Raw genomic sequence first — 15,757 nt, 5'->3', positions numbered from 1 at the left:
ATCCAACCTTACCTCTACGAAAGGGGATAACAATATATATGCATATGGATAAATCAAGGATGAGGCTTAGGTTTATTTGCATAAAGCTATCTTTTTACACATGCAAGGTTTCATTTTACAATTACTATTGTAAAAGACCTCTTTTTTCACATATGATAGTATTTCTGAAAATGGAGGTTCGATCACAATTTTAAGTGTTGTTGAACCCTTGTTCCCACAACACAATGGCAGTCAACCATTTATTTCCAAAATCACACTCACTCTCATGTTTTTACTCATCCCAATCCATCTAGTTGTTGAAACCAAACCATAACCCGTCCGAGACCGCGGACACGGCTATCCAGATAGATTTATACTCTGCAGAGGTTGTACACTTTTTCCACAAGTAGGATACCATAACTTACACCGTCGTGCAAGCACAGATCCATCAAAGTCATTAACCTTCATAGCTAAGTAATGGCGCTCACCACGGAAACACTAAGGCCACGTCTCATGATACCACAATGATTCACAAAGCTCTTTATATCTTATATATTTCCACCATTTTACATACATCTCTTAGTGTCCCGTTGCACACCTGCCTCCAGGTGATTGCCATACTAACTAGAGGGATTTAGACTAAGCCTTTCCCATGCAAGACGAGTGGTTGTACGATAAATGAGTTAGGTAAGATGAATCATCAATTTAGTCCTTAATCGAGACAAGGCGGATATCTTCACGCTTAACCCCGCAAGGTATAAGCTACAACACCAGGACATCCCCAAAAGAGATCTCATCCGCCCCATCTCTATAGTAATCACATCTATAACTTGTTCATTAATCCTTTCACAATACCCACAATTTATTTTCGCCACTCACACAATTTTGCTTAAAAATATTTGAGAAAATGTAGCGATGAGTATCCAGGATGAGTAACAAATCCTAAGCATACTAAATAATAATATTTCTGTCATAGCATATTATTTGTTCCTAGGTTCGAATAAGACAATTACCGGGTAATATCAACTCAAGGATGGTTATTCAACAGGTTTTAACTAAGCAGCGAAAATATCTTGTACATATATCGTACATGCAATATTTAAAACGGCTTCTACGGGTTGTGTTTAAAAATAGGATCAATATGCATCAAAGGGAATCGGTTGGACTTGCCTCCGTCTGCGTCCTCAGCAAACTCCTGCTGACAGTCTGGATCCTCAGCGTCGAACTTGCGGTACTCGTCTCCAACGTCCTCGTTCTCCGGCTCGTTCACTCCGTCAGCTAAAATACGCGACGACCGACACAGGCAACAAGCACAGATAAATAATCACATAAATTCAAATAAGCTCCAAAAATCATGAAATTAATATGGGAGGTAGATCATGATTTTAGATGAATTTAGAAAAAAGAATTATTGAAATCAGAGTTATGTGATATTTGTGAAATGGCCGGAATTTAATCACGCGAAAAAAGGCTAACGATGATTAAGGAATGGATGCTTCACGTGAGCATTTGCTTTGCTGGTAGTGCATGCGTGTACTTTTTGGTGGAGTTATTACTTGTGGCCCACACATACATGGAAAGAGAGAAATTAGCAGGGATCATTAGAGCTCTTCTGTATGTCATGGTTCAGTTCGTGGAGTTTATGACAGTGAATCGGTACAGACAAATACAAGGAGGAATACAGAAAAAATACTACAGAAAGACAGAGAAGAGCAAAGAGATGCTCATGAGCTGCTCACCTCGTCTTGCGATAACAGTCGAGCTCGGCTTGTGCGTATGGCCGTATATGGTATACGCGAAGTGAGAGCGAGTGAGCGAGGAGCGTGTTGCTCTGAGAGCTGAAAGAGAGAGCACCCGAGAGTGCCTTTTTATAGGCAAGAGTGCTCAGCTCTTGCCATTAAAACGCTACTGTAGTGCATGGTTACACAGGACAACAGGACAATGCTGCAGGTGGTCGGTGCCTAATTTGCATGCAAAGGACAATGTCTCATTTGTATGCACGGTGCATGCAAATGGACGGTGCCTAATCACCGTGTCCTTGCATGCAAGTGCATACAAATGGACGGTGCATGTTGTCCTGCATGCATGCATGCATGAGATATACCACGTGTGTGTGGGTGCACTGCTATGCTTTTTTGCATGTAAGCTTGTTGGTACTTGCTGTTATTTGTGTGCGAAAAATATGGATGGTGCCCAGTTGTGTGTTACGACTTGCTATCTTTTGTACAGCAAAAGAGAAGCGAGAAAAAGGCAAGAGGTGGGGCCCACATGTCGCGGTGCGCGTGCGAGCGAGTGCGCTCGGCGAGGGGGCCAGGCGCGAGTGCGCTGTGGCGCTGATGGTGGTGGGGTCGGCGCACGCGCCGTTGCCAGGTGTCGGGCAAAGCGAGCGAGCGAGATAAGTAGCGGACATGTGTTGCTGATTTCATGTTGTGCTAGATATATTTGAAGATAGATAACTGGGATGGATGAAAAGGAATTGGATGGAGATACTATAGAGCTTCAAATGATTTATAGTTTTTGAAATATATTTTAAAAATAATTTTTAATACGAGTGATTTTTGAATGTGAATTTTTTAGGATGTTACAGATTGTCATAGGTCTGTACATGTATATAAACTGCATGAGTTGTCTCCAAGCCAGAGTGGTCTTATTGATTTTGTCCCCTAACCTTTTTCCATTCGTATAAATTGAGTCCACTTAGCCCATGAAGAGTCATGCTAGGTGTGATATTTATGGATAAATTTTAGAAGGCTGATGTTTTGTTGTTCTAAATTCTTTACTCCTAGCCCTCCTTGTTTTGGAGTACTAATAATGTAACATTCTCCCAAGCCACCATGCAGTTTGCACCTGAGGCGTTTTTTTGACACTTCCAAAAGAAAGCTCTGTCTTTTGTCTATTTCTTGGATGAGCCATTTTGGCAATTTAAAGCAGGACATCAGATGTACGGGTAAGGCAGAGAGAACTGATTTGTTAACGCCAGCCTTCCCCCACTTGTTGTCCCATGCATGATGCTGTCAATTCTAGAGTCGATGACATCTAGGATTTTGGACTGGATTGATTGAGGGATGGAACAATCAGATAGAGGTAATCCCAAATAAATTTGGGGGAAGAAGGATATTAAACAATTGAGAATGTTCGCAATTGTTTGACTCTCTGAATCATTCATAGCAATGGCCAATGGGGACAAAGATAGATTTTGTGAAATTAATTAATACTAAAACTTGTGGTGTCTGCAAAGATTGAGACAATCTCTTTTAACCATTTTGCTTTCGATTCCTCTCCTCGTATGATCAAGGTGTCGTCCGTATATTTTGATATATCTTCGAAAATATTTTTCGAATCCAAAAGTCTAGATTTTCCTACAAATCAGTGAATCAGAAGGCTTTCTTTTGTGCAGAAAAAGTAAGAGCAGCATAATCATTCAAACTTGCAATTTGAAATGTGAAATATTTATACAAAGGGATAGAGATCAGAAGAAAAAAATTGAAATGGGATATAACTACTGCTAGCACATTCCCTACGCAACCAATCAAATTTGATCACTTGCATTATATAATTGGCGCCCATCAACATTAGAGCATCTCCAACCGTTTGACAAAATTCGTTTTTCAAATCTTGTTGTTTGCCAACTCCCAAAATAATATGAAGAGAAAAAAAAAGATCTCATCTCCAACAGTTTGTCAAATTTTGTTTTAAAAACCCAAAAAAACCCGCTAAGCGAACGAAGAGCCCCGCTAAACGAACGAAGAGCCCCAGTAAGCATGAGGAGAAAGACCGATGCAAAACATGGAGCCTGCGCGCATATTTGCATGCTAGACAGAGAGATATGCTAAGTTAGAGAAGATAAAGAATTGAGATGCCAAACTGTTGGAGAGAGGGTTTTTTTTCATTTTGCTAAAAAAAATTATAGATAGAAAGTCATTTGCTAAACTGTTGAAGATGCTCTTACTGTCTTCCATCTTACTTGCATTGGTCCTCCCAACCACCAGACAACCCACTCGCCCGTGGGTTCGCCGTCCTCTGAGAGCAGCAGGGCAGTCCGTCCAAATGGTTTGAATGGCACGACAGTACGAACTTGAGCCTAGGGATATTCCGGCAACGAATGGCATGCTACTGGGCCTTTTTCTTATGGATGGATAGGCTCGCAACTGGGTCTTTGTCGCGGCGTGCATCGATACGTACGGTACGCATGCTATATATACAAGTCCGAGTCAGATTTGTCCCCAGCACTGGTATCTTCTTCTTGGTTCCTGCACGACACGATGGTGTTGAAAGCGTCGGCTTCATTCAGTCCGAGCCTGCCTCTGCCTCTGTCTTGTCGCATCAATGGCGGTCGACCGTCCATGTCCATGTCTGCCGGCGCAAGAACTGCAGCATCAGTAGGCACCAGCTCCCAGGTCAATCTATCATCTCAGCATCTCTCTCACCACTCCTGGTGATTCTTTTGCCGTATCCTGATGATGTGGTCGTCGTGTTCCTCCTCTTCCTTCAGAAGCCTTTGCTTGGTGAGCTCCTGGGTAATCTTTCGTCGAAGATGGACAGAGCGTCGAAGGCCCTAAAGGACGTGCCGCAGAGATTTCTCGATGTGCTGGTCGATGCAACCTTCAAGTTTACTGATGAAGCTCTGAATCCCTCCGAGGTAACTTCGGCAAACAAAACCAATGGCGTCTTATATGCTTTTCTGGCTGACCAAAAGTGATCTTGAGGCTGTGTTTGCAGAGCAATTTCGCACCGGTCGATGAAATTGGTGAAGCCATAGAGATACACCAGAATCAGGTTGAAGGAGCCATACCGGATGATTTCCCCGAGGGGGTGTACATCAGAAATGGTGACAGTTTCAGTCTTTTGTTCTTATTACTCTGTCTCTGTCAGTCCATAAGCAGGAGAGTTATTGTTTCTTGCTTACTGAATATGAATGGTGAACGATTTCTTGGCACTATTAGGCTCCAATCCACTCTTTGGTGCCCTCCATTCCACGTCCTCAATCTTCGGACAATCCAGGGAGATATGGGTTGAGGGGGAAGGCATGCTCCATGCCCTCTACTTGACCAAAAACACTTCAGGTTCTTGGTCAGTCTCCTATGCCAACCGATATGTGCAGTCCGAGACGCTCAAGCTAGAAACAGCCCGGCAGAAACCTTGCTTCCTCCCTGCCATCGAGGGCGACTCTGCAGCCATCATCGCTGCCTACATTTTCAACCATGTAAGCAAAACTTTGCAAAACCAGATTATATCCAATCCCCCAGACATTCTGAAATGAGTGATCATGCATGCAACACAGCTGAGATTTGGCAAGGTGAACAAGGACATCAGCAACACCAATGTGTTTGAGCATGCCGGCAGGGTGTTTGCTGTCGCTGAGAACCATCTACCTCAGGAGATCGGCATAGATAACCTCGACACTAGCGGTACCTGGGACGTTGGCGGGGAATGGGATCGGCCCGCTTTCACGGCACATCCAAAGGTATGGACACTTGCACAAACTAAATGAATGAGCTGGCAAGCACCAGTTATTTAAGCACTAATAGGCAATAGGGAATGAGAATACACTTGCTATAGAAAAAATGGTAGTTGGTATGTCTGTCTCTGTAGCTCTAGAACCAGCTATATATCAAAGTTTATCGTAATTCACAAAAGGAAACAAGACAGTGACTCAGCTGTCGTCATAGCTGGAAAATATTTCAATACGAACTGTTGCAGTGGTTTATCCAACGAGAAGACAGGATACAGCATGTTGCTCGTTGGTATAAAGTCAAAAAGAAAGAGGTAGTATCTTTATTCTTTATTTGCATGTAACTTGTAATATAGAATAGCTACAAACCAGAATATGCTACATCATCTTTCTATTTTTTTGTGAGGCTTTGTTACATCTGTCTTCTTTTTTTTGAGACGTGTGTTTCATATATACTTCTGGATTCTATGAATAGGCAGACTAAAAACAATTCTCGTCATTCACTCATGAAATTAGGTAGCTCCTGGATCAGGAGAGCTTGTCATCTTTGGAATGGATGCAAAGAGGCCATTCCTAGTAATTGGTGTTGTCTCAGGTATTTTATTTATACAAGTTTCCAGTTTATACAGTCTTCTTTACACCAAGTCCAATATCAAAAATAAGGCTCGAGTTCAAGTTCTAACTAACTGCAGCTGATGGAACCAAACTAAAGCATAGAGTTGACCTCAAGCTGGACAGATCTACACTTTGTCATGATATAGGAGTTACTCTGAAGTACGGGTCCGACAAAGCTTCATTTATTCCCAATGGATTTCAAAGTGAACCACATTCCTAAAATCTCAACTTATTGATGAGCGGTGCTAGAATAGATGAATTCCATTACCAACAAAGCAGTTATGAATTCCATTTTGTTGATGTAGGCACAATGTAATCATGGATATACCACTTACTATTGACATTAGTAGACTCGTTAAAGGTGGCCAGTAAGTAATCATGACAAACTTTTCAGTTAAAGATATTATTACTCTGCTTTATTAAATTTGCAAAAAGATAATACAAAACTCCTTGGCTCAGGTTGATTCAGTTTGAGAAGGAAAGTTATGCAAGAATTGGAGTGATGCCACGTTATGGTGATGCAGATTCAGTTGTCTGGTTTAATGTTGAACCATTCTGCATGTTCCATCTTGTCAACTGTTTTGAAGAGGGCGACGAGGTATAACAATGGCACAATGCTAAGAGTCGTTAGCCTGCTCCAACATTTTATAGTTTTCGATTTTATCATCACTGCCAAGAGCATGCCTTTGAAAACTACTCTTCCATGGTTACATAGGTTGTGGTACAGGGACTTCGTTCACCTGACTCCATAATACCAGGTCCAAGACTTGCGCCGAACAAGTGCGACTCTAAAATGTCTGAGCTTACTGAAGATGACAAGCCCAATGAAGGAACTACCAAGGAGTTTTTCTTTCGGCTATACCAATGGAGGTTAAACTTGAAAACAAAGAGTGTCTCAGGGGAATATTTAACTGGGACAGAGTTTTCGTTCGAGTTTCCGATTATCAATAACCAGTACACAGGCTTACAACATAGTTATGCCTATGCACAAATAGTGGATTCTTGTGAAAATTGTGGTAAAGGTATTGCTGAAAATGGAACAGAATTTTTATGTATTTAAAAACTCAGAATCTACGTAGGAAAGTAAATAGTAACTTCCAACAACAACAGTTACGAAATAAAGAAACAAAAGACATATAGAATTACTTGGTATAGGTTACATTTCTGTTTCTAGTGATGTTATATCTCAGCTTGACTGACTACTATCTAATTCTGCAGTAAATCCAAAATATGGAGGTTTTGCGAAATTCTACCTTGATGAGAGAAACAACACAGAGGTACAAAGCATATATATGGATTAGTCTAACTGCTCAATTTTCTGGATTCCCATCCTGAACTATGGTCAAAAACAGATATCAGGTGCAAGTCCCATAAAGATGCAGTACCATTGGCTTGGTAAACATAAGTTCTGTTCTGGAGCATCATTTGTACCGAGAGTTGGTGGGTCACATGAAAATGATGGGTGGATAATTTCATTTGTACATGATGAGAAAGCTAATACATCACAGGCAAGTTTTCTCTGCTGCATATACATAAATAATACCATTAGTTCATACAAGTGATAGAGGAAATAAATCTTGGAATAATTTTGTTTCTCTGTTACAGGTGCATATAGTTGATGCTAAAAGATTTGAAGATGCTCCTGTTGCAAAAATAACATTGCCACGAAGAGTACCTTATGGCTTCCATGGAACTTTCATCAGTAAAAAATTAATAATGTAATGTGGTTCCATCAAATGTTAGATACTAAAGATTTTTTTTTTGAAAGAATACTTTGCAGTATTTGCTAAATCAGGCAAGCGATTTGTAAGTATCATACTTCTGGCTCTTGAGATGCTAGCGCAGAGTTTCATCCCTGTAGTTGAACAGTTTATACATTTTTCTCATGCGAATATTGCACTTGTGGTACCAGTGCACCATTGTACATTTCCTTGGAACCTTGTTCCTCAAAATGAACTACATTTAGCTAAATTAGGTTGAAAATTTTTATTTTTAACCTTTTTAAAATAAACTATGTTAAAAATATTTTTCTCCGATCTAGAACTTTTGGTCAGGTCATGTCAGGGTTCACGTGGCGTAACAAAATTATTGTCGCACCACATGCATTGGCATGACAAATCTGACATGTTTGTGACCTGGCGAGGTGTACCTCCGTCATGCCAAACAAAAGTGACCGGAGTGGCACGGCAATGACCGAACATCACAAGAATCAGATTGGCGGGACAGGGGATGCCGCTTGCTATTTCGGCTGCATTTTCTTTCATTCAAATAAAATGTTAAACAGACTCGAAATGTCACAAGACATGTTAGTTCTATGTGATGTAAATATTTCATTTTAGTGATATGCGAATATTGTGATGTAGAGCGTCTCCAATAGACTCTTTAATCTTTATATCTTTCCTAGCCCATAGAAATATAGATTTTGGTGAAAAATACCTTCCAACAGCCTCTTCAATTGGATGATTCGAATTTCTTGCTAGCCAAAGATGAGTGAGAATGGCTTCTAGACTACACAAGAGATAGAAAAAGCTATTGGAGAGTATAAAAATATACGACACAATTTTACCCAAATAACTCTCTAAATGATGATTTATACAGTAGATTTAGGAAAACTCTTGGAGATGCTCTAAGTGTTCCATTTCAAAGTAGGCTATGTGTTACACGTACAACAAAAGCACTTGTAGATTCTGACTTAAAATAAAAGGATTAATTCAGCTCCTCGTCGCTTAAATTCACTTAGTAAGTGAACCTAAAAAATTTAAGCTTCGACATGGATGTACAATGATATGAAGATGTTATATTTTAACAATAATTCCATTGTCAATGCATGTGGTGCGACAACCACTACCAGAATTCTGATTTACATTGTGCGATAAAATCAAACCTCCAAGAAAATTGCATTTTCCTTAGCGGTGCAAGCAAATCTCCAAGGTAAGCTTTATTTCTTGAAGGTTATAGTAATCACCAAGTAATTTGGAGATTTCCTTGATAGCTAGTTACACTCAATCTCCAAGGAAATCACATATTTTCTTGGGTGGCCTTCGAAGCCTTCAATGAAATAGTTAATATTCTTGAGTGTTGTTGCCAAACGCCAAGAAAATTACATTTTTTATTAGGTGTTCAAACTTAATACTTTTAAATGTTGCTGCCAGACTGCCAATAATTGTTCTGGCTTTCTTGGGGATTAATCAAAATTACATACCAAAGTGAATCCTTGTTTTCTAATACATATATTCCTCTAGACAATCAACAGTAATATGCCACCAATTGTACACTTTGATGAGAACTATTTGGCTCATTTAGATATATGTGACATGCTACATTGTGCACCCATCGCATGTGTGTCCAATCCCATGTCATCAAAATTAGTACCTTACCACCAATAGAATGTATAATCTATATGCAGCGTTATAATTGTATATATAATTTGACACCGCTTTAGATGTTATCGCTTTAGACAATTTGGCATGTGGGTCCAATTCCATGTCATCGCTTTAGATGTTTATGGAATGATATATACTTTGTTAAAGGTATATTCGAGTGCAACAGTGACTTGTATGTATATACTTAGTTTTGTAAACCCACAACATAACTTCTAGTCCTTTAATTAGATTCTTATATTTATAATGTGTTTGCATTACCACTTGTTGGTTAACACACATTAGTTTCCTACACACAATTCCTCACAAAAATTATTATGATTGTGTTATGTGACAATACTTGGAATTGGTGTTGAACATATATAGACCCTCATTTGTCAATAGAAATACGTAGTGCAGCCATTGAACATGTGGTTCCAATCATAGGTCCCTAATACTAAGTAGGGGTACGGTGAGCTTGATCAAAGGAACATGGGGTACAGAGTAATATATAATTGAGCACAAAACATGAGGAACCAAAATGGACACGAGAGTGGGGTGAATGGGAGCCTCAAAATTCTATTCACAAGCATGACACAGTGCGAACACAAGGTTGAGAAGTACCCTTGTGGTTCGTTTTGTGATGAGTGATTGTCAACGTGATCTACGAATAGGTTGAGTTGGTGACTAACATTACCATGGCGAAAGCTATGTGTGCGATATGTCTCTTGGCTTGTGGTGTTCAGATGTGGAGCTCGGACGCAGTGGTCGACGGCGAGGAGAACGTCAAGTAGAGATGTGTCGTGCCGATGGACCTGGAGCGGTGAAGGGCGGACGTGAGGCTTGGACTGACGGACCAGGAGGCCGGGTGACCGGCTGTAGTGGCTGACATCTGGGACATCGACAAGAGCAAGTGTACATGGGAGTGATCGTGTTGACCAAGTCAAGACGGCGGACGCGAGTCGAGCGAGGCTCAGGAGGACTTGGCGGGCCGACCGGTCGAGGACGGTGGTGACATGTGTCGAGTGGCAAGAAAGCGTATGGAGTACGCTATTCGCAGCGGGTTTCGCGGGTTTGGGCCTCAAAACCCGGGCGGAGGTCCCGATGCGGACGGATGGCACGTGGCAGCATCGGTGAGATCGCTTCGGAGCGAGGCTACCGGTGAGAAGGCGCGGTGGCCGTCGGATTTAGGTCATGTCGAGTTGGACTAGAATGCCCCTGGGGCTAGCTAGTTCGCTCAAAAATATCTAGGGGCATTTGAGGGTTGTGTAATACGTCTGATAAATAAACAGGGGAGTCCCTCATCTCCCTCATCCATCCCACCTCTCTCTGACCACTCTCCACCTCTCTCCCTCTCTCCCTCGTAGGTCTCCTGTAGATTTTTCTTTTTTAGTTTTCTCTATGAACTGAATCTTTTATGGTGTAATTTTCTGCTGAGATTTGGTATAGGAATGGAGGCCCAAATCCTCCAGTTGTCCTTCGGGATTCCTCAATCTTATCTGTGATTTTTGTTCTTACTGTTTTCTTGAGTTTCCCCTTTTTCGTTTTTGGTCACGATTTGATTTTCCTGGGTTTTGGGTCGATCCCAGGCGATGATTTCTTGGGCATGAGTTGATGCCAGGTTGAATTTGATCTGGCTAAATTTTGGGAGCGATTCCTCTTGTTTTCTCAGAGTTCTAGGCGATTTTGTGACAGTACTTTCTTCTGTTCTGTTCTTGTGTTCGTCGGTTCTCTGTTCTTGAGTTCTAGCAGCAGACTGGCATCTGGCCGAGAGCACTAGCAGCGTCTAGCTTCTTTCGGTAGCTAGGCAAGCTCGTGTGGCTGAAAGTTTTTTTTTAGCCGAGTGGTGTGCATCTCGGGCATCATGCAGTTCTCCTACTCTTCGAGTTTTTGTTCTTGCAGCGTCGGTGGCTTTTAGTGCCTTGCGGCAGCACTACCAGCACAGGGTCCTTCAGGCGCCCTGTGAGCTCTCTCTGAGCAGCGCTTGCCAAAGGGATTCATGGCTGACTACTAGCCCTGGTGCTCTGCTCGATTTTTTTTGTTCTTTTCTATTTTTCATATGCTGTCTCACATCCGTGCCCTCCCTTGTTCTCAGTGCTAAGCTCTGTAACACCCTAAAATTTGCAAGTTTCCAAAATAGGAGAAATGGTTTTAATTGTGTATTTTTGTGCTCATAAAATATAGGAAAAATAATATTTTTCTTTAAATTAAAATTTACCATAGGTGCTAGTAACTTGTTTGAGCATTCATGTCTTTGCATTTGATTTATTGTAATGAGTGGTTTTGACTAAGGTTCAAAAATATGTTTCAAACAGATTTCAAAATTAAATTTGAAATAGGTTTAAAAGAAAAAAAAAGAGATTTATTTTCTCCTCCTCCCTCTCATGGAATTCGGCCCGAAGGCCCAGATCCTTCCCTGCCTTTTTCTTCTTCTTCTCGGCCCAAGGCGCGCAGGAGCCGCGGCCCAGCTTTTTCCCCCGCGCCCAGCAACCCCCTCTCTTCTTCCACTAACAGAGCGGGCCCGCGCCCTGAGTCACCGACAGGTGGGGCCCACCGGTCAGCCGCGTCTTCCACCTTGTGACGGAGCCGGAGTCTGCCCGAGTTGAGCAACGGTCGCGCGTGATCCTCGCGGTTGGCTTGCCCCGCACGCCGAGGGGGCCTTAAATAGCGCCCCAGCTCCGCCAAACCCCCCAGCCCCAACTCTAGGTCGAGCAGCTGCCGCAGCCGAGCCATAGAACGTCGCCGAGATCTGTTCCGAAAGCAAACCGTCGCTGCGACGCATCTTCGTGCCCGTGAGTACCTTGCCGAGCCTCGTTTCTAGTTTGCGAAGTCGCCGAGACTCTTTGCTCGCGATTTCGTGTTCTCTGTGCACGGCTGACCCTCGCCGATCTTTTGCAAAAGCCGCCGTCCGCCTTCCTTCGTCGCAAGCGCGCTCCGACCGCTCCACGAGCCCCGTTTTAGCCCTAGGTGAGCTCGCGGTAAGTTTCTCCATGTCCCGGTGTTTTTGGTTCACGTTCTAGCGCTTTGAGTCGCTCGATTGAGCAACGCCGGCCAACTCCGGCCATGGCGCCGCCGCGACCTTCCCCATCTCCGGCTGGCCAACCTCCCCCTCCCCTCTCTAATCTAATTCCAGCCGTCCATCCCCGATCCGACGGCTCAAATCAAAAGATACCCCTTCGGCCGCGTCTTTTGCAAAAGAAACCCCAATGTTTTTAAAGAGTCAACCCGCAGACCTTTGCGGATTTCCAGAATACGCTTCCTAACTCTGAAAGCGTATTCCCGTCCGCTCAGATTCAAAATACGCTTTCATAGCCTGGTTTTATTCAAAAATACGTTTTCAGCAAATTACCAAATTGCCACTGGATTTGTTTTACTCATAAAATATTCATCTTAATTCCGTTTTGACTCGTTCAAATTGCGTTGGTTTTGTATTCAAAATATCTACGTGTTAGTAACACTGTTTTCTCAGTTGAAACTTTTTAATTCCGTGACCCAAATTAATTAATTGTTTTTCTAAAGAAAATCTTAGAAAATTCATATATTCTTTGTTTTAACTCCGATTTGATCCGTTCAAATTGCGTTAGATTCGTTTTTGCATAATCTATAGATTAGTAGCTCTGTTATACGTGCTTCCAACCTTATAAATCTGAACTTAGATTTAATCTATTATTTTATTAAAAGAAATCTTATTTAAATCATAACTTCTTCGTTATAGCTCCGATTTTCGTGATCTTTACGTCCGTGTGATGGTAGAGCGATGTAGATTTGTTTTATAAACTTTTCATCTTTATTTTCTACTGTTGGTGTATTGTTCTAATTATAAGTTTGTTTTGCTTTGTATAATTGCCTCTGGATGATTGTTGTTGATGTGATGACTGAGTTTAGACGGTGAGCTTTTACGTGGTGATCAAGAAGCAGTTTGTGGAAGGTTTCGAACTAAAAGAAGGATCTGAGTTTCAAGGCAAGTATAGCATGGGATCATCCTTGTTTCCTAATAACTTTAATCACTTAATTCATATTGCATGTGTCTCCTTGATAAGGATTTCCTAGTATTGATCTTGTACCTTGTCACCTATGGTTTTGCATTGGGTAGCTTATGCTAGTGCTCTACTAAACCATGATCTTGTAATTTGATTAATGGAATATGCAATAAACATTAAAAGAGGATTTTTTTAGCAACTTTGGTAAAGAGGGCTGGGGCATTGGGCTATCTTATGGTGCTATAGTTTCTCTCCATAAGGACTTATCTGTATCTGACCATCCGGGACATACAGTACAACTGTGAGGGCTACATGGCTCTGGCTTTAGCTCAGTATGAGGACCTTTTCTAGCTTGTTAGTGGTTACCCTTGTGGCGCAAGTGGGGGATAGCAGACCATGGATTCCCGCGGGTGAGTCACATGGACTGACTAACGAAACCTAGCGGCCCTAACTTGTTAGACGAACCTTTGAAAGAATTCATAGTGAACCCTGCCGGCCTTCTTAGGAAGGGGGTGAAGAGGCTCGCGACCTCGAGCGAAAGGGTAAATCACGACTCACAATGAAAGTGTAGAACCTCTGCAGAGTGTAAAACTGATATATCAGCCGTGCTCACGGTCACGAGCGGCCTTAGACCAATACAGAATAAATGATCACTAATGGCAAATCATTAATGTTATTATTGTTAATATGTTGTTTATGCTATTCTTTATTCACTTTACTTGATCATGAGTTTGCTTTGGGACTCGACAACTTGATGCTACTCAAATGCTAAAATTGTGACAACTAAAAGCTACATGCAGTTAAACCAGTGTCTAGCCTTTGAGCCTCATGAACCCTATGTTATTCTTGCTGAGTACGAGATGTACTTACGCTTGCCTTTATATTTTATTTGGATAAAAATCCCGGATGGGTACCAGATTGCTAGTTTGGAGAAGAGTTTAGGCTTGTGCTCAACCAGTCAGTTGTCCCTGTGGATTTGGAGCTTTCGCCTGAAGAACGGAGTGTCTTTCCGCTGTTTGCTATCTAAGGTTATATCTTGTATACTAAGTTCGTTATATATAAGCATTGTCTATTGATATTACCCTTGTTTGTAGCTATATGTGAGATTTGACTTCCTGGGCTCACATATGGTGTGTATCTGGTTTTGTTCTTAAAACCGGGTGCTACAAAGTGGTATCAGAGCAATGCTGACTGTAGGACGCAAGCCTAGATAGAAATGGTCATTTTAGTCATCTTTGCTTCACTACATTCATGCTTACTATCTCACCCTTGCTATTTGCTAAAATTCTTATGCTTCTATCATCTAATTCTATTCTAAAAGTATTGCTTCTTTTCTAACTCACTCTTGGTCTAATTCCATAGATGGTTCGTAACGAGAAGATTGCTCGCAACAACTCTGGAAGACCATGTTTGACTCGGGGAATCTATGGATTAACGGAACCAGAGTATGAAGAAGTTCGCCCTGTCCCATCAAGACATACTTGTTGGCGGAAGGAGTACTTTACCACATCCTTTAGTGGCGAAGATTTCTTTCACCCTCGGCTTGTGCGTATACTACAAAACCACTATCCTGAACAGCAAGCCAAGGTGGAATATAAGTGCACTAAGTGGACTCATCCTAAGTATGAGAGCCACTGGAGCACAGAAGCTGGTTCACGCCTGGTGGAATCCATTCATTCGTCTCTCAGTGACCGCTTCAGTAAGCATGCTAGCATATCTGATGCTGCCCATCAAGCTCTTCTGGCATATCATGGAAAGCACTACGAAGAGAGGAAGAATGGCAAACAAAAGTATCTTCCTCGTCGTCCACCAGGCACTTTGCAATGTGTGATGGCTGACCCCTACTTGGAGCAGAATGAACAACTAAAGGAGATGGCTTTGACTATCCAAGTCATGCATCAAAAGCTAGAAGACAGTCACCTCGAATTGGCAGAAGTAAGGCAACACTATGAGGAAGCCCTTGATGAGATTGATGAGTGGAGAAGTCGTGGTGGATTACTTAAGATCAATGAGGTGGAGGACATACCTCGCTTAACTCCATGCAAGAGATGCTACCCTGGATGCCGCTGCAGTCACACCGTGTTTAAGAAGTAGGAAGTCCCCCTTTGTAATAAACGATAATAGTAAAAGTTGAGTCTAGTCAATATGTGTGCTTTGTGAACCTTTAATTTTTGGTTGGTTTGTCTTAGTGCTTATGTTTGAGTTGGATTTTTGTAATGAGTGCAATGATCTTGTGGGTTTCTTCACAGTTTCATTTAGTTTACAGGCCTAAGGTATAAGGATTAATTGAACAAATAGTCGGGTTTTAGTTTCTCTTGTTTTCTCTATCCTGTCTTTTGGAAGCAACTTATCTTCTTTAGTTTAAATCTCAA

General features: G+C 41.8%; 1 protein-coding gene across 1 annotated transcript; it reads left to right on the top strand.

The window, feature by feature from the left end:
* On the top strand, positions 4,223-8,007 carry LOC8071921 (carotenoid 9,10(9',10')-cleavage dioxygenase). The gene is made up of 13 exons (XM_021454565.1): positions 4,223-4,376; positions 4,472-4,618; positions 4,699-4,807; positions 4,923-5,182; positions 5,261-5,443; positions 5,948-6,026; positions 6,124-6,205; positions 6,352-6,414; positions 6,506-6,644; positions 6,762-7,068; positions 7,265-7,323; positions 7,399-7,554; positions 7,652-8,007. Exons 1-13 carry the CDS (start codon positions 4,242-4,244, stop codon positions 7,766-7,768), a joined length of 1,836 nt encoding a protein of 611 aa, XP_021310240.1. The 5' UTR covers positions 4,223-4,241; the 3' UTR covers positions 7,769-8,007.

Source organism: Sorghum bicolor, chromosome 2 (assembly GCF_000003195.3).
Source record: "Sorghum bicolor cultivar BTx623 chromosome 2, Sorghum_bicolor_NCBIv3, whole genome shotgun sequence".
NCBI lineage: Eukaryota > Viridiplantae > Streptophyta > Magnoliopsida > Poales > Poaceae > Sorghum > Sorghum bicolor.
This window is presented reverse-complemented; position numbering and strand designations above follow the sequence as displayed.

Excerpts from the sequence above, each read along its gene's own strand:
- LOC8071921 (XM_021454565.1), top strand. The coding sequence starts at position 4,242 with ATGGTGTTGAAAGCGTCGGCTTCATTCAGTCCGAGCCTGCCTCTGCCT. Across the intron at positions 4,377-4,471 it reads CAGTAGGCACCAGCTCCCAG|AAGCCTTTGCTTGGTGAGCT; the intron begins GTCAATCTATCA and ends CTCTTCCTTCAG. Across the intron at positions 4,808-4,922 it reads GGGGGTGTACATCAGAAATG|GCTCCAATCCACTCTTTGGT; the intron begins GTGACAGTTTCA and ends TGGCACTATTAG.